Source organism: Primulina huaijiensis, chromosome 5 (genome assembly GCF_012295235.1).
Source record: "Primulina huaijiensis isolate GDHJ02 chromosome 5, ASM1229523v2, whole genome shotgun sequence".
In the NCBI taxonomy this organism is placed as follows: Eukaryota; Viridiplantae; Streptophyta; class Magnoliopsida; order Lamiales; family Gesneriaceae; genus Primulina; species Primulina huaijiensis.
Genome location: NC_133310.1, coordinates 20,659,072 through 20,681,927, shown reverse-complemented (window position 1 = coordinate 20,681,927; position 22,856 = coordinate 20,659,072). Strand labels below are relative to the sequence as shown.

The following is a 22,856-nucleotide window of genomic DNA, read 5'->3' as shown; positions in this document are numbered from 1 at the left end:
ACAGAATTATTCACCAATTTTGGCAGCGACGTACAGAAAACGTATAACATCAAAATTTTGCGAAACCCTTACTGTTTTTCTATTCTTGTTGGTGGAACTGAGTTAAATGTCGAACGCATGTTCAAAAAACTATAAACAGTCTTAAAAGTTGAAGATTTTATATCCTAAAATAAAAGTTGAAGACTTGATATATGCATACAGATAGAAATTGAGAACGAGTATACAGCCGTTTTCTCACAAATTCAAGCAAAATCGATCAATGTACATGCCGCCTCTGACCATAAAAATGTTGCTTCAACCAAGTAACATTTTATTCCGTAACATGTCAATTCACCGCTCGAAAGAAACCTACCTTTGGCTTCACAAAATACAACTAATGTGACTCAAACCCAAAATCTAAATCCTACAAAAGCAAAACCCCTCTTCTAAACATATTTACATACAAACTACTGTTTATATGAAGTTCAAACAACTAATCCGCCAGTTATTGGACCAAGAAACCAACACAATTCCATGACAACTACAGGTTAGCATTCAGGCGACTCGAAAAAGGCGACAAGCACAAATACAGAGCATTTTCAGAAGCACCAGAAAAGAACTAAGCATTGGCTTTACAAAGAACTAAGCATTGGCTTTACAGAAATAAATAACAGTATCATTTTCCTATATCTAGGGAGAAGGAAAGAAAATTAAAAGCTAACATTTTATCTTTGGCCGATAACTTGCAAGTCAGCAAATGGTGTGCTCTCATCAACCTTCTCAAATGATCATGGAATCGAATTAACAATATTATAGCTTGCTCAAAATTTTCCATACAATCCTCGAACATATTATCAGTGGGACAGAACGAAGAGATGTATCCCGTTTGGATGATTGTCCCACAAAATACTGCTACATAGCCATCCGGATGGATACAAGGAATTCACTATATACATCTGCACAAAGGACCAAGTGAAGTCAAATAAAAATAGAAGTATGCAGGCGTCATCTTGTCAACGCAAACAGGTGAAGACAAGTTTCATTTCAAACTAAAACAAGACATATGATTAAAATACAAGACAGGCAGTGAAAACTACTGTCTTTAGAGGTTTAAGTTTTAACACAGTCAAAATATTGTCATGAGCATCCCATCCATAACTGGACCAGTAAGCAAAGTTTTGCGAATGTGAACAAATCAACCCAACACATCAATGGGATTGAGAAGTAAAACAATGAGCTCAATTTTCCACATCACCAATTCTACTCCTTTCTAATAACATTTGCTTTTTCAAAACTTCTTGTCAAAATATTAAATATTTCCCAACAAAAACAAGACTCCCACCATAAAATAATCTCATTATTGAGTTTTTTGTTATAGTCGAGCTTCGTACTGTATCAAATTTTTCATTATGTCGGAGACATGACAGCAGGTAAGTAAACAAGCTATCCTCTTAGAATGAGGCTCAGGGAAAGGAGGTGCTGGTCTTATATGCGTTCATCGATGATACATTTTTTATTATGTTGGAGAAAGCCACTGGGGAAGTGAAAGAGCTATCATCTGAACGCGGCTGAGGGGAAGGCACTAGGAGGTGCTAGTCTTGTAGTCAAGTACATCTACCATCCTACACGAGTCATGATTTGTTTCAATATTCATGTTTCAATGGCTGATAATGGAAGGATATATCAGCTGGTAAAGCATTCTTTTTTGGGGTAAACAGAATAAGCATGGCCATCATCCATCACCATACAACTCTTGGTGTTGGCTACATAGATCTCCAGCGCTTCTTTCTGCCTCAAATGAAAATCTAAATCAATCTCCAAAATGACTATGGGCCAAGTGGATTTAAGGTGCTCTCTCATATTTTGAGTCATCGATCTATATTTCACCCCATTTCCTCCAAAATGCAAATAACTGATGTTAGCTCCACCTTAACCATACACATCTATCAGTAATCTCATTTCAACTCATTATCTACCCAATACTGTATCTATTGATCACATTTCAAATTCAATTCATTCTCATGTAATTGCTCATCCATCAAACTTCATGACTCGGACTATCTTTTCATGTACCTACATTAAATGACAATTAAAAGTGCAGTACGATAACTGGTTGGAAAATCAAAGTGGATCATCAGATATAAAGGTCTCCAAATGCACATAAATCATTCAGCAATGGAATGGAATTAATGTGTTGAAATGGATATACATCTCAACTCCAGTAGGAATCTAACCTCACAAGTCAAAAAGGAGCCTCGAGTGATTCATCCCAAACATCTGCACTTCCATCTTCTGCATCTTCCTCCATTGAAAGCCTAATATATTCTCTATGTGCAAAGCGATCCCACTCGGTCAAATTTGGATTTTCACGCTCCTGTTCATAAAACTGAAATTGCTCAAAACAGAGTAGGCCAAGAAACTCTGATAAGCACATCCAAAATCCCAGAACACTTTAAAGAACAAATTTGCACCGACTTACCTGGCGAATGAGAAAAGGATCGCGAGTCTCGAAAGCCATGAGCTTATTGAGATTAAAAAGGATATTAAAAACACTCGCTGAGAGTTTGTTTCCTTTTAAATCGTGTTGCGTAAAACATCTCTCATCCTGCAATAATATAATTTGTAAGTCACACAACGATGTAATAATTTAATTAAGCATAATAGAAGGATGCATAAACTCAAACCATCAACTAAGACATTTGATATAAAAGTGCACCAACAAAGTCTTGTTCAACTATAGCAATTTAAACAGATACTGCCTGGTTCGGTACAGAGTCTAGTTCAACTATGGTAATTTAACAGATACCGGATGGTTCGGTTCTCTTAAAAATCTCGTGACTTTCAAAATTAGTAAGTGCGTCAAGCAGACACTATCCTATTGTGGTCTAATCTGTGTGCTGCTTCTTTATAGGTGTTTTTTGGGAGTAAACAACTAATTAATAGTTTTTTATTTAATCGGATAAGACTCAAGTTTGCAAAATGACGTCATTAAAGCAGCAGGCTATAATAGCAGAGGGAGACAACAAAATCATACATGAAGTGGCAATAAGCACAAGGATTCTATGGTCTTCAATGACAAAACAACTGAAAGACACGAGCTGAAATACAACAAAAGCTTGAAGGGGGGAAATTTACTCAAGGGAAGATAAATAATAGGCATTTTGCTTTCTACCTCTCTTTTGATCACTAAAAGCACACGCAGGGAAAAGAAAGATGGGCATGAAATAATCACTTAAGCAGATTCACCTCTGGATGGATCATGTCAACTATCTGGCATAAGATATCCTCGAAAAGTACAGGTTCCTGGGCCATGCACTCCATTCTATGCAACTGCTCTTCATAAAAGAATTGCATTTCATTCCTCGTAATAACTCCATTTCCATCTATATCTATGCATTTGAACCTGATAAAAGAAATTGTGTTTCAAATGAAAACCATAGATTCAACAGATAACCCATCTGTCTTCTTGAGATTCCATTTAAGAATCAGGTGGGGTACTACTGACCAAAATAGTGGTGAAAAGAAATAGATGCAATGAACTGCATGCTAAAGCAGCACAATCTAACTCTCTTGGCTTGGTTAGATGGTAAATAATAAGAATTTGGGAAAAAAATGAAAACTAGATTTGCAGTACCTCGAAAGAGACCAGAGTAAGAAATTGATAACAATCCTAAATTCATCTAAGCTTTATCTCCCACTCCATGCATTTCAAAGAGCATTGAAATTTTAGTTTTTTCTCCGAGGGAAATTTCGCAAAACACTAGAGAGGGAAAAAATAAACCCATAAAGTCAAGATCACAAGTGTCCACTTGTTGACAATAACATCACACTTACCAATATTCAATACTAGGCTCAGATGATTTATCCTCCTCCGATAGTATGAAGTAGACAAAATCTTCATATCCCATCTTTCCTTCAACCTTACTTGTGAACTTTCTGGGAACCTTTAGCAAAAAATTCAAACATAAATTACATAGAGAGATAAGAGAAAAGTTCAAATAATAATATATGACTTTCATCAATTAAAGAAACACTGTGGTTCGACAAGAAAACGGCGAATACAAAAATCAAACCTGAGAAAATACTCTATCAACAATCCTGTAGGTAAGTGCATGGTTACCATATCTAATGAGGTTCTCTTTGTCAATCAGAAAATCATGGTCCGTGTCCAGCTCCCAAAACTTGCAGTACATAACATAGAAATGCTCGTAAGAAAAATACCTGCAATGGGAAGATGGCGAAGAATGGAGATTAGAAGATGAACAAAAATGTGAATTGAAATTGGACTCTTGAACATAAATTATCTGCTACTCAAATCTCTTTCAATTTAAGCAAGTACCATGTTAAACTGAGACACGGTTTAAATATGTAGTTAAAAGGTACACACTTTGGATGTTATTTGGTAGAAGTCAAATTTTTACTTTTAAGTGAATAAAAGACATTTGGATATCAAGAAAAAGAATAGTAATAGTCACCAACCAATAAAGAGAGTATTAAAGCGAGGACATGATCATGTGAGATTGTTTTAAGACTCTCATCACACAAGGCATCTCATGAACAACCAGAAACACAAAAACTTGATGACGTTGACTGTACGAATACAAAATCTCCTCCAAGCAAAAAGAAAAAAAAAACCTTGTGTTTACCGTAAGACTTTGTTGATATCCTCTTCTTCATCTGCATACTGCATAGCAGCGATTAAGTTTGATAGTTTTAGCTCCCTGAGGGTAAGATGCCCATTACCCGATCTATTCACGTAGAAAAATATTCTGTATATTACAGTTTCGGCTGGACACAGCAATTGAACTGTTAACTCAAAAACTGAAAGCTGGTTCCTCAACAGTCAAACAAGTAAATGAACTAACTCCAACAGAAACCAGCAGATCACACAGAATCAATATTGAAACGGCTTTTTATGGTTATAGAAAGTATAGGGTAACGTGTACATTGACTACCTAAAGGTAAGGGGAGAAAATTTTCTTATGGTCTTTCGTCATCTGACTAACAGGTTGTAGTCTGAATAACGCAATAACAAAACCTTAAGACCAAGGAAAATCAGCAGTTTATTTTTCAAAACATAACAGTGATATCTGTTGGGAAAAAGAAAGAGGAGAAAGGCATGTGGAAAAAAAAAGTAAGATGGCGTAAAAAAATACTTCGTATCTAGCCACTTTTAGTTGGCCTACCATTAAGTGTGAAGTGGCTTCATGGTCATGGATGAAGTTTTTAAGACTCCAATAGTCACTTCTTGAAGTATATTTCACATTTGATAAAGATAAAGAGATTGTTAATAAGTTTACCAATTACAGAAGAAGTGAGAGACAAAGAGACATACAACAGAACCAAAGAATGTTAACATGAGGTCAAAAAGAAGGTCTACGGAAATTTCTTGAATCTTGCCACAAAATACTCCACTTTCTAATTAGGAAACATAGAGATGTTTTCGGTAAGAATAGACAACAATCATATAAATAACGGTTCTTGTGTTTCATTATTCAACAGCAAAAATTAAGAGACAGAGTTATTAACATTGTGAAAGGCAGTGCTTCAGGTTGCCGTGGTAACAGCATATTTAAGCAGCAAGCATACATCTAATCATCAAGCAAATTAAATTAAAGCAAACCATGGAAGTTTGCAAGGAAAAAAGACCATTTTGGACATACCATATCTTTCTTGAAATTCAGGTGTACTTTGCAAGAACTTCAGCCCTGGATGAGTTGCCAGAAGTTCTCGAAGCATGGGTTTGAAATCATCCTACAATAAAACATAGACAGCACAAGGAGAGAGATAATCGTGACAATCCCTAAACTCAACTTCCATCATTTATTAAAAGGTCATGGATGGTTGCCTGTAACCTGCACCAAATATTTGAGATCAGGCTGCTTCAAAACTGTATATATTTGTGTTCCTATATCTTTTGTCAGAATGTTCCCATTGATCCAAAAATTTACAAATGCATCCCTGTTAACATATCATTAAATGGAGTAAAGAGTGTATGTTGCATCAAAACAGGACTGGCCAAAAACACGAACCAAGGAAATATATACAAGCTGATCATAAATAAGTCCCTAACTGATCCATTACAATATTGCTGAAGTTCGCTTTCATATTGGCGACCACACTTATATATGTACTGATCACATTCTCATCCGATAAATGTGTATGATATGACAAACACTTGGTATAGAGTGTCTTCTAGATTTAGTTGATTATTCTATCTCCTTTACCCGCATTCATGTAAAGAAAGTAACAATTCATTCAATATCTATTACTATTTATCAAGGGAGAGACTCTTAAAAAAACTAATTTTGGTATGGATGGTGAAGCTCTTTTTGCTTTACCTAAAAAACCTTCATTATTTTAAACTTCCTGTCCTATTCTAAAGAAGTAAATATTAATAAATATTTTAAAAATTATTTTAAAAAATCCATAATTTATACTTTCGTTTAACTTCTTTCAATTATATATATGTTTTTAAATAATAATTTTTTCCAATTTAATTTAGATTGTAAAAACTAAAAATATGAATTGAAATACATAAATTTATATTATATTCACTACTTAACGCACACGCTAATATACTAGTTTGCATGAGGTGTGGGCAAAAGTTAACGATAGTAACACAGCAATTACCTGGTCACTATCCCAGTACAGTCAACATCAATCTTTCTAAAAAGAGAAGTGGATAAGAACGATGGGAGCTTGCAAATTTCCTTTGTTACCAGTTTGAATTCTGAAAACCAATGAAAAAATAAACATAGAAACATACCATGGCTTTTAAATGTATGTTCTTTCCATATGATGCTGGCATAAGTTCCAAATGCATTAGTTGACAAAATAGCAACAAATAAAACTGAAAATTCTTATATCGTTATTGACTAACCATTGATTTGGAGTCCATTCATGTGACCATAGAAAAACTGATTGACTCTAAATAAGCATCGTTCTTTCAATTCGTTTGGCGGTGGACGGCCATTTTGAAAATAGAACTAAACATGTTGCAATAACCAAGTAATCAATATATATTATCAGAGATACAAACAAAAGCAGCAGCATTAATTTCAACAATACTAATGCAACCTGAGGTATAAGCTCTTTCACAGGTTCATTCACTAATTTCAGGGGAGATCCCAAAGCAGACGGGCCTGCCTTATGTTTCATGATTCTAGGGGAACCTGATGAACTTCTTGGCGAAAGCGGTGGTGCACTACCAGCAGGAAACATTGAGGGCAATGAATTGGTTGCTGAAGCATTCCCGATAAATGACGTTCCAGACACATTCAAAGGACCACCTGCTTTGGCATTATTTAGCAAAGACTTCACCTGTAATTCATCGTAGGATCTTTGTGAATATCCATAGTTCTGTTTCAGTAACAAAGTGGCTGAAACAAAAATTCTGAAGATGCTGCACTGAAAAAACAAATGCTTTGTTTACAAGCTTAAAATGCTCAAGGGCAAAGAAAATGATACCCACTCCAGATTTCAGTGATAAAGATATGGGCAAATGCTAAAGACAAAAAAGAAACAGGATAGCACTAATCTAGAAACACCTAAATGGCTAAATCCATGTAGGGGTGTAAATAGATGGGGAGGACCACGAGCTAATTTAGCACACGAGACTAATCTGATTTGTTTACAAACTTAAAAATCAGTGTTCTATAAAGCGCTAGGCAAGGACTAAGCAATTTTTTTTGTATTTATCCCTAATTCTTCTTCTTGTTCATTTCTATATTTTTTTCAAAACTCTCTCCGTATTGGATTCAAACTCAAAATCCATAGCGTATTCCTCTTCTTCATCTGGTACAAATTCTTTTTCGTGAAGTTCTTTTACAGTTTCAATATTTGTCTCAACATCTTCATCATCAACAATCCATCATCGTATCATAGTTGCTTTACAAACGTTGTTTAATTTTTTATTTTTGAATCCAGTTTTAAAAAATATATATGTATGTTAATCCACCTAGGCAGATTTCAACCCGCCTAAGCGCCTGGGCAGTTGATTTTTGTGGCCATGTCCAGAGACATCGCCTTAGTAAAATTCAGGGTGGTGGGTGACCGCCCACCGCATAGAAGGTACCTTTTAGAACATTGCTTGGATGCTCGAGGACAAAGAAAATGAAACCCCCTCCAGACTCTCAGTGATAAAGATATGGGCAAATTCTAAAGAAGAAAGGAAACAGGATAGCACTAACCTAGAAACACCTAAATCCATGTAGGGGTGTAAACAGACAAGAAGGACCACGAGCTAATTTAGCATGCGCAACTACTATTGAGTCAATTGAAATAAAAAATAACCCATCCACCTAAAATTTAGTCTGTACTAAGTCAGGCTTTGGCTAGTCTGGTTTATTTTTAATATTTATCTTCATTATGTTCTAATCAAAAACTGATAGAAAATATGATAAAAATTGAAAAAATAATAATAATAAATTAGTTGCCGTGTTTTGCAAGTATACAAAACAATAAAAACAAGTTATAAAGAAACTATAAAAACAATAATCTATTTTTTAAACTTATTATCAAATGGCCTAGCCCTGGCTATTACCCGGATAAAGAAAAATGCAGCCTGGATATTATTGGACGGATTTCACGGGTTTATGGGTCTCCATTGACAGCCACAAACTCATTTATACTAAATAACGCCAGATTAATAACCGAAGCATGGTAATCGATCAAACTAACTTTTTAAATGAAATCTTTTTTGGACAAGTTATAACAGTAACCATACCAAGTATCTTCTACCAGCACAAAAGTAAAGGACATTTAAGATTAAATGCAGTAAACTAAACATAGGATAATTGTCACTCGTGTTCTCCATGCTAATAGACTACTGCATTTGGTTAAAAAATTCAAGAAATGAAATTGGCAAGAGTTTTCAACAAGTGTGCTCTTTCTAGAAATCCGTATTCAGCTTTACAAAACAAATACCTAATGATAGATACACCATTCGAATTCTACATGCAATACCAGGCCACAGTCTAATCAGCTAATCCACAACTCTTTAGCAATCCTAACACTTGATGTCAGTCAATGTCGTCCATGAAACAACATCATTAACTTGCAACACTCCTTACTCGAGGTAAATAAACCTAATCTACCGGACAAACTAAAAATAATATCTAACATAAAGTGAAAAAGACAAACGAAAATAACTACCAAGGAGTTGGTTTCAGGGAGCGAAAGCCACTGATCAAACAGCTCCTCGGCAACGCGGGGGTTAGCTTTAACGGCCGAGGGAGACACCTCGTGAATCTGCAAGAGTTCAGGATCGAGACTGGCGGTATCGCCATTAAAACACACATCCATGACTCTCTCAAATCCTCAGATCTACAAATGCTTCTTCGACCATCAAATAAAACCTCAAATCGCTAAAAATTACATAAAATCTCAAATTTCTGTCATAAAACCTATGTGATCTCGACAGATTCCAAATCGGAGGAGCTCGAATTCCAGATGTATAGCAACAACGAAGATGCATGAAAACACCTAAAAACCAACTAAAAGTGAGATCGAAGGACAGATATTATGCAGTGGAAGAATTGCAAACCCTTGGGAAGAGCAAAGAGAGTGTCTTCGTGTGAGAAATCGGTAGGGTTGCAATGGACTGTATGACATCTGAAAATGAAACCAGAAAGAGGCAGCAGAAAACTCGTGGCCTTCGCACGTGTGCAATTTATTGCGTACTGTGTACTGGGCTGGGCTGGGTTGGGTTGGGCTGCAGCAGTCGGAGACCTTGATTGTTTTGTCCGACCCCATAACAAGGATGGGCTTGAACAATGTTATGATATTTAATATTATACTATTATTAAAAATATTGATAATAGAGATAAATTAAGTGTCTTGGTGTGAGTTTTTTTGTTTTTTATTCTATAATTTCAAATTGTAGTATACTTTGTCATTAATTTTTACAAATATGATATTACTCATAATTGAAATAAATTATATTAAATAAAAAATATTGTACAAACATGCTCATACGTACATCGGTGCACTAGTATCTTATTCACTGTCTGATATTTTTTTGAGATGAACTTTCGATAATATGGTCACTAACTTCATCTGCGCCATCTCCATAATAATCAAACATATGATATGATTGCCCTCGATATCGAGCAAGGAAATCAGGTGTGTTAGGATAACCTACATCGACTTGATAATATTTGCTTGAAGTCAGTGAAATATAGATAATCAATATAAATAAAATAGAAATGATGACTGTTGAAAAAATTAATAGAAAGTACATATCTTGGGGGAATGGGGAAATTTGTTGCTTGAATAGTACTAGAAAATTGTAATATCAACCATGTAGCGGTGATAAGTATAAATCTTATAGAGATTTTAAGGATTTTATTTTCTCATATTTATATTTATTTGATATTTTTATCCATTATCTCGTGCTTATTTAATTTAATTTTTTGGTATTATTTTGTAGATTTGACCAAAATGTGAAAAAAAATTGCTTAATTTTGGAGATAATGTCGAAGAATTTTGATAGTTAAGGAAATAATTGCTGGAGAGCTTTAAATTATATTTTAACATGATTTTGAAAGATTCCAAAGAAATCAAAATATCACAAAGAAATAAATATAATAAAAAATAGAATTTTATTTTTTTTTCCATTCACATGAGGCAAGGAAGGAAGGAAGAAAAAGAAGTTTTTGGGCTTTTGGAAATTGAGCCATTCAGATATTCAAATTGGAAAAGGACTGTCCAATATAAAGGAGACTTCACGTATAGAATATGAGAACATAACTTTAAAGTATAGATTTCCTTGTTCTTTCTTATATTTTATTTTTATGGATTCAAACATTGTGTTTTTAGTTTGTTTTGATTTTATGGAATAAATTTTTTCAAACTAAGACCACAATAAAGTCAAATAATATTTTGTTTGTTTTATTTTAAGTATATAATTTTTCTTGATTTTAACTATTGATTGATGTTGGCTTAATATTTCTTGTTAACAATCTGATCACATATTTTACATGTTTGTTAATTAATTAATAATCGAAACATGATTGGATAAATATAGTAACAAAGACGTCTGACTAGAAAATAATACTCAGTTTTAGTGTGTTTTAGGTAAAAATTAAAATTCGACAAAGATTTAATGAATATAGATATGATTAAATTCAATTATGAATAATCTGAATGTTAGATTTAAATAAGTTTATTAACTCTAAAAATCGTTTAATAAATAAATTGGAGAAGATTTCACCGTGATTTTCAAGAATTAAATAATTATTTGAATTTTAACATGTGTCAACATTGCAAAGTTCGGTGTTATTGTGTGTCTTAATTTTTTTATTTGAAGTTGAATATATCATTGATCTTTCAATTCGTCGTTTTTAATTGCAGTTGTTTTATTTACATACTTACATTATAAAAAACATTTGTTAAACAAATTGGATGTAAAAAAAAAGTCATCATTTATATGCCGCATGAAAAAAATGTGTGCTAACATTCTTCAAGGTATACCAGTATTGGATCACATAATGAAATAGTAATATTAAAATATGATGGGAAAAACATCGATCGATCTCACACATGATCACGATTGATGTTGGATTAATGCATAGTTTTTTTTTTAGTATAATAATTTTTTATAGGAAAAATATAATGTTTGGGTTGATATACAGTTTCAAATATTTGAGTTATATCGTTATTGCTAGTTAAATATAACTTTTGTTGACACGACGAATAGTTTATGGTTTTTTATTTATATTCCCAGTTTCATATGTTGGTCTACAAAATATTTGTGTGTGTAGATACATACTCAGAACATGTGTGTATATATTTTAATTAATATTTTAAAATTACTAAAGTGAGAAAGTAAATACATAATCTTGAACTATCTTTCTAGAATGCACGACTTTCCTCAAATTACATATGGCGCGTAACGTGGAATATAATAGCTTATCAAAGTTGAACCTATTTATTTCGTGTAAAGTCAGACGAAGTGGTCCTAATTATAACAATAATAATTTAATAATGTTTCCCTTAAATTTCCTGTTCAAGACAAAACTGAAGACTAAGAAGGGTCAGCTTATACATTTGGGATCCCTTTTCTACACTTTACAACATGCTATACCGGCAGTTCAATGCAAATAATATACATACATACATATATATATATATATATATATATATATGATAAAACAGATTTATTGTGAGACGGTATCACAGTTCTTTATGGGTGAAATAAGTCAAACATACTCATATTTAATAATTTATAATTGATAACCTAAATAAAAGATTTGCCTTACAAAAATTTACGTGTATAACATATACATAAAAATTTTAAAATATATGTTTTGTTTATTTTCATTATTAAATATAAGTCGGATGAAAATTTATGCAGAAGTACAACTTTCATGTGTTGCAAAACATCAACAAAAGGTTCGAAAAATCTGCCCTCAGAAGTCAACCTTGACCAGGAGGTGTTAGGTTTCACATATGAATTTGTTGTGTTTCTAGAAAAAATATTCTTAAAATTATACTTTATCTTATGTGTATAAATGAATATAGCCGATTCATGAGATTTTAGAGCTACTCTTGAGAATATTTGATTTGTATTTGAGTTTATCGAATTCGAGCCAAATTCGAACATGTTTGAATTTTTTTTCGAGTTTAAATTATTTTGTTCGATAATTCGCGTGTCTTAATATTTTATTAATATAATATAATTATATATTAAATAAATAAAATTCGAGTCTTCCGAGTACTTATTTTCGAGTAATAGTTTGCAAACATATTCGAATCTTTTAAGCTGGACTTGAACTCGAGCATAAATTCGAACTATATTTGAGCAAATTTTTTTAAAATTTTCAAAATTCGAGCTAAAACTATATTGCACCACAAAATACCTCTAGAATAATTAATGCATACATTACCTCTAGAATAATTAATGCATACATTATTTTTCATATATTTAATATCTTTATTTATTATCACCCTTGTAGGGGAAGAAGTCAAAAGCCGTCCTAATATAATAATTATAATAAATGTATTTTTTTAGAATGATAATAAATGTTTTATTAATGAGAAATGTTGGAATCTCTGAATTTTGACTTGAGAATCCCTTATTCACCGCTTGGAATGCGCGTATAAAGAAAATACAAGATAGCTTATCAAATTGCAAGGGACCCGGCGACCACGTGAAATTTATACATGTTCTTATATATGTTTTGGCATTGTCTGTTGCAAAGTATGAGTATGAACGTTGACTAAGCCAGAAATATGACTATAATCGAAAAAAATTTTAAATCTAGAATTTTTAAATATTTTAAATTGATATATTCGAGTTAATTTCGTATTAATCCAAAATTTACATATAAATTTTTTTTAAAAAAATTGGACCACCCGAGCTAAAGGCTGGGTATCATTGACCTTGGCTGGGTTTTTTTTAAAAATAATTTAATTTAAAAAAATATTTCAAAAATAATGTAAAAAAAAAACATTTCCAAAACTATTGCAATCCGCGTTTACGGAGCGCGGACGCTGCTTACGTGGAGCAGTGTCCGCGCTTCGTAAGCACAGACGCGACCGAATATTTTAGCGACGGAATATATATAAAAACCGTCGCTAAAATTGAAACAACGACAGTTTATAAACCGTCGCTAATTTTAGCGACGGTTTTTTAAAACCGTCGCTAATTTTAGCGACGGTTTTTTAAAACCGTCGCTATATTGGAATCAGCGACGGTTAAAAAACCGTCGCTAATTGGAAATACCACATGTGGATAATATTGAATCTTCAACGGCTTGCAACGCTACGAAAAGCCATTTTTGTTGTAGTGAAGACAGAGAAAAAAACAAACAAGAAATTCATCAAGACTGGGATATCTCAATTGAATGTTATTCATTTTACTCGACATCATTATGTGGTCGAATGTCATGTACAAGATGCTACGGACCAACATTAAGCAAATTTGTAAAACTGTGTATGTTCGACCAAGACGGAGTCTTAAAATCCTGCAGACCAAACAAACCAAAGTCAGCCACCCCTGAATCAATGAAAAAACTAGGTTGAATAGTAGAGGTTCCTGAAAAAACTTATTTTTTGATGAGCTTATTGTCTGTTTTTTCTCTATTTTCACTAAAACAAAAATGGCTTTTCGCAGCGCGCAAATTTTTTTTCCGCAGTGTATATTGCACGCTGCAAAGTTGCAAGCCGTTGAAAGTTTAAGATTATCCGCGACGTACATGTGCACGCTGTTGATACAATTATGCATGGCGTGTGAGAAAGAAGGTATTTTGACATTTAGGGACTGTTTAAAAACCGTCGCTGATTACAATAAAGCAACGGTTTAATAAACCGTCGCTAAAATGAGCGACGGTGTATAAACCGTCGCGGATTCCATTGTAACGACGGTTTATATATATATTCCGTCGCTACAATATTCTGTCGCTTTCTGGACCAGCGTCCGTGCTTACGAAGCGCGGACACTACTCCACGTGAGCAGCGTCCGAGCTCTTTAAGCGCGGATTGCAGTAGTTTTGGAAATATTTTTTTTTACATTATTTTTGAAAAAAAAAATTTAAATTAAATTATTTTAAAAAAAAACCCACCTTGGCTCCGCTCGTGAGTATGAGTCTTGGTTATGTATTTTTTCTCATCCAACGTTTATTAATTATAATAATGAATTTATCGTACATTTTTCGTCGTCTCATCCTGAAATCCAAAACGTAGCACATGTATTAAAAAATTGAGAAGCAGATATTAATATGCTTCATGCACATGTTAGTTAATTGACTAATTTATTTGAATAAATTTAAATTACATATTCAAATCTTGGGACAAAAAAGATAACCAACAAAGACGCAGGGGGCTTTGAATGTGGACGTTAAGCTTATAAAGTAATGTTGGTTTTTTTTTACTATTTCACCTCAAATAATTCACCAGTCTGTCTGTGTCGGTTCGGCGATGAGGACTACCGAGAAAGAATATTCTATTTATATCCATTTGGTAAAGTAAAACAAATATTATTTCAAAAATAATGTTTAAGTCATCTCCAACCCATAAATCTATTTTTCTGCACCAAAATAGTGCAGTTTCTACACCAAATATAACATTCATCCTCAACTCATTTACTTCAAATCTTACACTAAAAAGTATATTCTTAGAATATTTTTTTGTTTACTATTTATTTATAAATTTAACAATATAATTATAATTAATGTTAATATTAGTATTATAATTATAATTTTATTTTTATTAATAGTTAATTTTATTTATTTGATTCTTATATATAGTAACTCTAATATTTATAATACGAATTAATACAAATGCTTCATTATTAAAATTGACATAATTTTAATACAGATAATTTACTTTTAGAACTTAATATGAATCCAAATTCAAACATCTGAACAACTATATTCCTCCCACAAATGATCAATTAAAGCATTTCGTAGTGCATAGTGAGCATCTTTGTCTTTTATCCTTTTATATCGAGCGAGAAATTCTTGAAATCTGATATTCTTATCGACAACCATTTCTACATCTGGAGTTGATGCTTCTCTCATATCTTCAATGGGTGTGCTAAGGTCACGTTCATCTTCGATAATCATATTGTGCATTATAATACATGCTGTCATTATATCATGTAAATGATGTTTCTTCCAAGCACGTGCTGGAGATGCCACAATCGCAAATCGAGATTGGAGAACACCAAATGCACGTTCCACGTCTTTTCCACAGGACTCTTGTTTCATTGCAAAATATTTCTTTTTTGGACCATGTGGATTGTGGATAGATTGTATAATAGTTGACCATTTAGGATAAATACCATCAGCCAAGTAATATCCTGTATCATATTCTTTTCCTCCAATTGTATAATGAGCTCCAGGGGCAATACCTTGTGCGATGTTGGAAAATAGATTGGACGATCCCAAAACATTTATGTCATTATTGGATCCGGGCATACCAAAATATGCATGTCATATCCAAAGGTCGTAGTCAGCTACTGCTTCTAAAATTATTGTTGGAGAACCGCTATGACCTGCATATTGACCCGCCCAAGCGGTTGGACAATTTTTCCACTTCCAATGCATGCAATCAAGACTTCCCAACATTCCAGGGAATCCGCGTTGTTTACCAATATAAAGTAACCTGGCAATATCATTGGCAGTAGGAGATCTCAAGTATCGCTCAGCAAAAACTTCCACCACGGCTCGACAAAAGCATTGCATGCATTGAATTGCAATGGACTCTCCAATTTTGATGTATTCATCCATAGCATCCACGGGTAGTGCATAAGCTAAAATTCGCAAAGCAGCAATTGTTTTTTGAATAGTTGATAGCCCGAGACGCCCCACACTATCACTTCTTTGTGTGAAGTAAATATCATGATTCTTTACTTCATCAACTATACGAAGAAAAAGATTTCGAGAAATTCGAAATCTTCGTCGGAACATTGCTTCGTTATATCTTGGGTTCTCGGCAAAGTAATCGTTAAACAGATTACGGTCGGCAATTTCCCGATCACGGTGAATTACTATATGACTTGGTATTGAATCTCAGTGTGTGACTTCTTGCTCTTGGTGGATAATGTAGGTAGCAACCAACCGTTGATCTTGTGCTACAATATTCAATATTGCATTTCGTGTATTATCCAAATTCTCAAAATCATCCATCCAATTAGTAGGTGTTTCATCTTCATTATCAGACAATGAAGATGAACTAGAGGATGATGCGTGAAATTGGAAATGAGAATTCATTTTCAAGTTTGTGAGAGCGTAGAATATGGTGTGAGAATCTAGGATATTTCGTCGCATTATATAATAATTTATCAAAAAATATGACCGTTGGATGAGATTGCCTTATCTACAATCTGTCCGTTCAATTAGATTGTGTTATCTACAACCTCATCAGTATTATGACCGTTGGATGATATTACATCTAATCTTGTCCGTTGGATGAGATTACAATCTTATCATCATCTTGACCGTTGGATGAGATTGCCTTATCTACAATCTGACCGTTGGATTGGATTGTGTTATCTACAACCTTATCAGTATTATGACCATTGGATGAGATTACATTTGATCTTGTCCGTTGGATGAGATTACAATCTTATCATCATCTTGACCGTTGGATGAGATTACTTTATCTAGAATCTGGTCGTTGGATTGGATTGTGCTATCTACAACCTTATCAGTATTATGACCGTTGGATGAGATTACATCTGACCTTTCCCGTGGGATGAGATTACAATCTTATCATCATTTTGACCGTTGGATGAGATTACCTTATCTAGAATCTGGTCATTGGATTGGATTGCGCTATCTACAACCTTATCAGTATTATGACCGTTGGATGAGATTACATCTGATCTTTCCCGTTGGATGAGATTACAATCTTATCTTCTTTCTACTATAAGTAAAATATATCCGATTCATGAGATCATCACAGCTTTAATTATCATTCCAATCAAATCTTTATTCCAAGCAATTCAATGGCTTCAAATTCTAGAACTGATTCTTACAATGTCGAAGAAGACAGAGTTTTATGTCATATGTATCTTGATATATCCCAAAATCCTATAATAGGTATCAATCAATCCAAAGATCAGTTTTGGACTCGTATCGAAGAAGCTTACAACATCAGCAAACCAAACAATCTACAAGTACGTAACAAAATATCATTGCAGTGTCGCATGAGAAATATACTCTGTGAAGTTGGAAAACTAAGGGGATGCATTCGTCAAATTGAAACTCTTCGCCCAAGTGACGCATCAGAAGAGGATATTGTAAGTATTTCTTACTCAACTATTTATTAAATTACAATTTAATTTTATATAAGATAATAGTTGGATATTTTCGTACAGTTAAATCGAGCAAAAGATTTGTTCATGCAAGATGCTGATTTTAGTAAAGGCTTCAAATATGATCATGTGTAGTATATTATGAAAGATATGGAGAAATTCTCGAGTGACATAAATCCAATGAGCGCACTAGCAAGAATTCACGTCACAAGTTTGGACTCGTCACAGTCAGATAGCCAGACACCAAATACTCCAATATCAGGTTCTCCTGGATTACCTCTGTTTTCAATTAATTTAAGTAGTGATGAAAATGCAGGCAACACTTCATCCCAGCGACCTTTTGGTGTTAAAAAATCTAAACTAAAGAAAAAAAGGGACGACAATGTGTTGGAATTGATATCTACAATGAAAGAAGGGTATCGCGATCTTATAAATGTATTACAAAAAGGATCCACTGAACTTCAACAAAGTTATGAGATAAAACTCCTAACATTGCAAAATGAGCAGCTCAAATTAGCAAATCAACAAAAAAAATTGAAACTAGACAACAACAAATAGCATTAGCAACCCTTCAAGTGGAGAATAAAGTTTTGTACATGGATTTAAGCACGATAGGTGATCCTGAAATGCGCGAAATTGTTCAAAAGGAACGAGCCAAAATTTGGAAAAAAAGAAATGAAGAACATGGACAACACGAAAATGACACATTTGGGAAATATTTTGGTGATTTTGGAGGATCGGGATCTAATTTAGGGGATTATTGATCATCTACCTTGTTTGTCATTTTTATGTTTTTATTCGTATTGTTATCTTTGTAATTTTCAATTATGTATTATCTTCGAATTTGTATTCCAATTTTGTATTATCTTTGTATTTGTATTTCAATTGCGTATTGTAATTTTAATTTTAAAATTTTGATGTTGATTTTTCTGATATTTTATCCATTATATATTTAGGAGAGTTAAAAATGTCAAAAAAATAAAAAACTTGAAATATTTTTGATGATTTAGTTTGTTTATCTTTTATTATATTTGCATTTAAATTATCTGAATTCGAATTCGTATTTTTATTTTAACTGTGTACTTGAATGTTTAAATATTATTCAATAAATTTGTGTGTCAGATGTTTAATTATAAAATTATTGTAAAATATATTTATAAAAAATTAATATAATAATATTATATTATTATATAAATAATATTTATAATTAAACAAAACAAAAAAAATTAAAAAAGAAAAAGAAAAATGCTCTGCGGCCAAATTGGCACAGAGCTTCGAGAAGATCAAAATAGCGCAGCTCCAAAAACGCTATTTTGGGGCAAAAAACGCTATTTTGGCGCAGGGTTGGAAATGGCTTTACTATTCTTCTTTTTCTCATTTACCAACCTACAAAAAAGACTAAATAACCATATATACTAAATTTTTTAGTAGTTTTTTTATCAAACGATCTCATGTATTTATATTTATGATACCAGTCGATCGATCTATATTTAAAATAAAAAATAATATTTTTGACACAAAAAATTATATTTTTTACGAGTCTGATCAAATAAAATATTTATCTCATAAAATTATTTCATGAACAAATTTTAAGGCAAAAACTTGTGTGAAATGATCTCATAAATCGTATTTTGTGAGATGTATCTCTTATTTGAGACATCCATAAAATTTTTTTACTTTTTATGTTAAAATTATTATTTTTTATTGTAAATATCAGTATGGTTGACTCGTCTCATAATAACTTACTTTTTTATAGCTATGAATCATGACATATGTGCCCAGTTCATTAATCATCTAATTGTGTGACATTAATTGAAATTTACATGACAATTTTAAAAATTAATCGTTTGTATATTATAAAACATATTGTAAATTTATAATCCATCTATAACAATCATTTATAGCGTGTTTCTTAAATTTAAAAATTCACTATCACAGATATGTTTATTAAATTTGCATTATTTGTTTAGTTAGAAAATGATATAATATGAATTTCAATAGAATTGTTGGTAATTTATATATATACATATAAAATAAACAAAAAAGATAATAAAAAAAAAAAAAACAAACTGTATAGATAAGCAAGGAAACAATATTGACAATAACAACGTGAAAGCCACATCAAGTATTTTACTAATGTCTCGAATTTTGCTGCTTACAAAAGAGAGGACAAAATTACAGAGACTTTTACAAAATTATTGCAAGCTATATTTCTCTGCATCTCAGTTATAGCTTTATACGGAAACCCGGGAAAACTCGGAATTGCCACTCTCGAGTTCACTCTTATGTACATCTCCACGGGGTAAAGAGAAGAGGTACGAAAGTCATTTCACATGCCTCAGGATAGATCCGCCATTGATGCTGGCTCTCCTGCGTTTATGATCCATGGATGCACTGAAGAAAATTTACCACAAAATTTTATTTACGATGGAATCTGATTTGTTTATTCTGAGAGAAAATTAAATTTGAGCAGTGATTTTAAACAAATTTAGGAAAAATTATTTCCAAAAATCAGAAAGCAGAATCGATTCAAGAAGCTAAATTGTACAGACTACTTACTCAACACTTGTTCAGCGGAGAATCTTCTGAAAACATCCCGACAGAGCATCTTCCTCAAAAGATCCTTCGCCTCCGCCGACACCGATCTGAAAATCTTTGGCGGAAACCTAACGTTCCCCCGCAGAACCGCCTCAAAAATCTCCGCCGGACCGTCGCCGTAAAACGGCGGCACTCCTGCGAGCATAATGTATAAAATCACCCCGCAGCTCCACACGTCAACTTTCTCATTGTATCCCCTCCCCATCAACACTTCCGGAGCCACGTAATAAGGCGTCCCCACGACCCCACTCATCACCCCTCCCTCGGAAACTCCGAACCACGCCGCGGATCCGAAATCCGCCAATCTCAACCGTCCCCGAGAATCGAACAAGATATTGTCAGGCTTGATGTCCCTGTGAGCTATACCCAAGCGATGGCAGGAAACAACGGCAATGATCAGTTGCTTGATAATCTCAGCTGCTTCCGGCTCGGAGAACCGGTGACCTGAAGAGAGACGGTCGTACAAATCTCCACCGTCACAGAGATCGGTGACGAGGTGGAGGTACTCGTCGTCCTCGTAGACGCCGTGAAGGCGAAGAATATTGGGAGAACCGGATAGAAGGTGGAGGATTTTGGGTTCTACGTCGAGGCAGAGGCGGTCGTCTGGGTCGTCCGAAAGGGAATGCTTGTGGATGGACTTACAAGCAAAAGAGTCGGAAGCAACGGCGGAGACGGCGGCGGAAGAGTGAGGGTAACAGCGGTAAACGACGCCGAATCGGCCGCGGCCGATCTCTTCGCACAACTGGTAATTTGTCTTCAGGTTTTCGCACATTATAGGATTTGCTGGGAAAAAAGAGATGATAGTTAGCTGTCGGGGAGGGCTTATTTATACACAAATATTTAATATTAGTTTTAAAAGGTATATAAAAGGAATATTCGGATGGAAGGGATTCTGGGAGGAGGGGTTTTGGGCTATACGGTGTCGTGTGCAGCAAGAATTAAACGGCAAATTTAAACGTTGGGATCTTCTACAATGCGCATGTGGCGTGTCCTACACAGTCGCGCAGGTTAACTTTATTTAATTAAAATTATTAATAAATAATTATTATGTTTTTGAAAGATAGATTCAATTAATCAACCTTAAACTCTTCAATTACGTCTCACTCTCACACTTGATGTCATTGGTAGATTTCATGCCGCATCGGCAATCTTTTCAATTTTTATTCATATATTAGTAAATTATTATGTATACAGGTATATAAAATTATAATCATAATTTATATAATTTTTTTATTTTATTAATGTTTAATTTAATAATAATTTATAAAAATTAGTGAGATGTTATAGTTCAATTTGATAAAAGTAATATTGAAAATATGTTGCAATGATAATTTTGAGAACAAAAATATTGGTGTAAGTTTTAAAATTTTATTAAATTCTTAATTTTGTGTAAAATTTAATAATAACTGACAGAAATTAGTGAGGAGCATAATGCAATTTTAAATGTATAATACTGAAAATAAGTTACAATTACAATTTAGAAAAAAAAAATGTTAGTGTAAAGACAATTTGAGAAACAAAATATGATATCATTTAGGTGGCTGATTTTTTGTATAACAATATAAATATTCTGAATATTTGAATTGTTGGGAAAATTATAAAAAAAATTTTTAAAAGATATGATGTTTAACATTTATAGCATTGATAGTTTGTTATTTCACCAAAAATCATGATTAGTTTTTAAGTCTCATGTTTCAAATTTATATCGTCGTAATCTATTTTTAAAATGTCAGATTGGTTATCTATTTTACTTTTTTACTCGAATATCGTAATACGATCGGTAAATTGAGAGAAACTACCCAAAACTAAATTTTTTTTTTAAGTTCAGTTTCTAGTAATTATATTTTAATTATGCACTTCATAGTGAGATAATATAATATTTTTACTTCTCTAAGTAAATACACTTTTTTATTTTAAAAGGAAAAAAAAAAATCTAAACCCAAAATCTACCATATAAAGTACCACGTTTTGTCTCAAAGTGTATCATACAATCGAAGAACTAATACCGCAAATTCAAACAAACTATATACCAACTTATATTTATTTAATATCATTATTTTATCAAATAACATTAACTATATCATGTATATTATGTAAATTTAATGCAATTATATGAAATAAGATATAAAACTAAGTTTTAATTTCACAATTTATCGTAAATTACCAAATAATCTGTAATTATTTTATCACCATGTGATGTCTTGTTGCCACAATTCAAATAATTTTATCATCAACTTTTTTCCCAAGAAGAACAATAGAAGTTGTGTACAAATTAGTTTGAATCTTTTTTAATATAAGTGTTATGGTATCATACGTTTGTGACAAATGATATACATGTGATGATATTGCCGTTGTATATGTTAAGGTATACCACATGTTCGTTGTCATTGTATCACAATCTAGTTTATAAAGTACCACGTTTTGTGTCAAAGTATACCACATTATCGAAGATCTAATATCACAAATTCATGCAGACTATATACTAACTTAGATTTAATTAATGTCATTATTTTAT

At 32.9% G+C, this 22,856-nt stretch overlaps 2 protein-coding genes across 2 annotated transcripts; both read right to left on the bottom strand.

Moving 5' to 3' along the window:
* Positions 1–293: 293 nt before the first annotated feature.
* On the bottom strand, positions 294–9,623 carry LOC140976998 (serine/threonine protein phosphatase 2A regulatory subunit B''beta-like). The gene is made up of 13 exons (XM_073441499.1): positions 9,136–9,623; positions 7,060–7,302; positions 6,863–6,968; positions 6,613–6,712; positions 5,835–5,940; positions 5,643–5,733; positions 4,626–4,767; positions 4,053–4,200; positions 3,814–3,923; positions 3,226–3,382; positions 2,459–2,584; positions 2,214–2,353; positions 294–935 (listed from the first exon to the last, which is right to left on the bottom strand). Exons 1-12 carry the CDS (start codon positions 9,283–9,285, stop codon positions 2,222–2,224), a joined length of 1,611 nt encoding a protein of 536 aa, XP_073297600.1. The 5' UTR covers positions 9,286–9,623; the 3' UTR covers positions 294–935; positions 2,214–2,221.
* Positions 9,624–19,799: 10,176 nt separating this feature from the next.
* On the bottom strand, positions 19,800–21,156 carry LOC140976997 (phosphoenolpyruvate carboxylase kinase 1-like). Its single transcript, XM_073441498.1, has 2 exons — positions 20,303–21,156; positions 19,800–20,137 (listed from the first exon to the last, which is right to left on the bottom strand). Exons 1-2 carry the CDS (start codon positions 21,111–21,113, stop codon positions 20,082–20,084), a joined length of 867 nt encoding a protein of 288 aa, XP_073297599.1. The 5' UTR covers positions 21,114–21,156; the 3' UTR covers positions 19,800–20,081.
* Positions 21,157–22,856: the final 1,700 nt, after the last annotated feature.

Excerpts from the sequence above, each read along its gene's own strand:
- LOC140976998 (XM_073441499.1), bottom strand. The coding sequence starts at position 9,285 with ATGGATGTGTGTTTTAATGGCGATACCGCCAGTCTCGATCCTGAACTC. Across the intron at positions 5,941-6,612 it reads TGTACTGGGATAGTGACCAG|GGATGCATTTGTAAATTTTT; the intron begins GTAATTGCTGTG and ends ATATGTTAACAG. Across the intron at positions 2,585-3,225 it reads TTGACATGATCCATCCAGAG|GATGAGAGATGTTTTACGCA; the intron begins GTGAATCTGCTT and ends ATATTATTGCAG.
- LOC140976997 (XM_073441498.1), bottom strand. The coding sequence starts at position 21,113 with ATGTGCGAAAACCTGAAGACAAATTACCAGTTGTGCGAAGAGATCGGC. Across the intron at positions 20,138-20,302 it reads CTCCGCTGAACAAGTGTTGA|TGCATCCATGGATCATAAAC; the intron begins GTAAGTAGTCTG and ends AATTTTCTTCAG.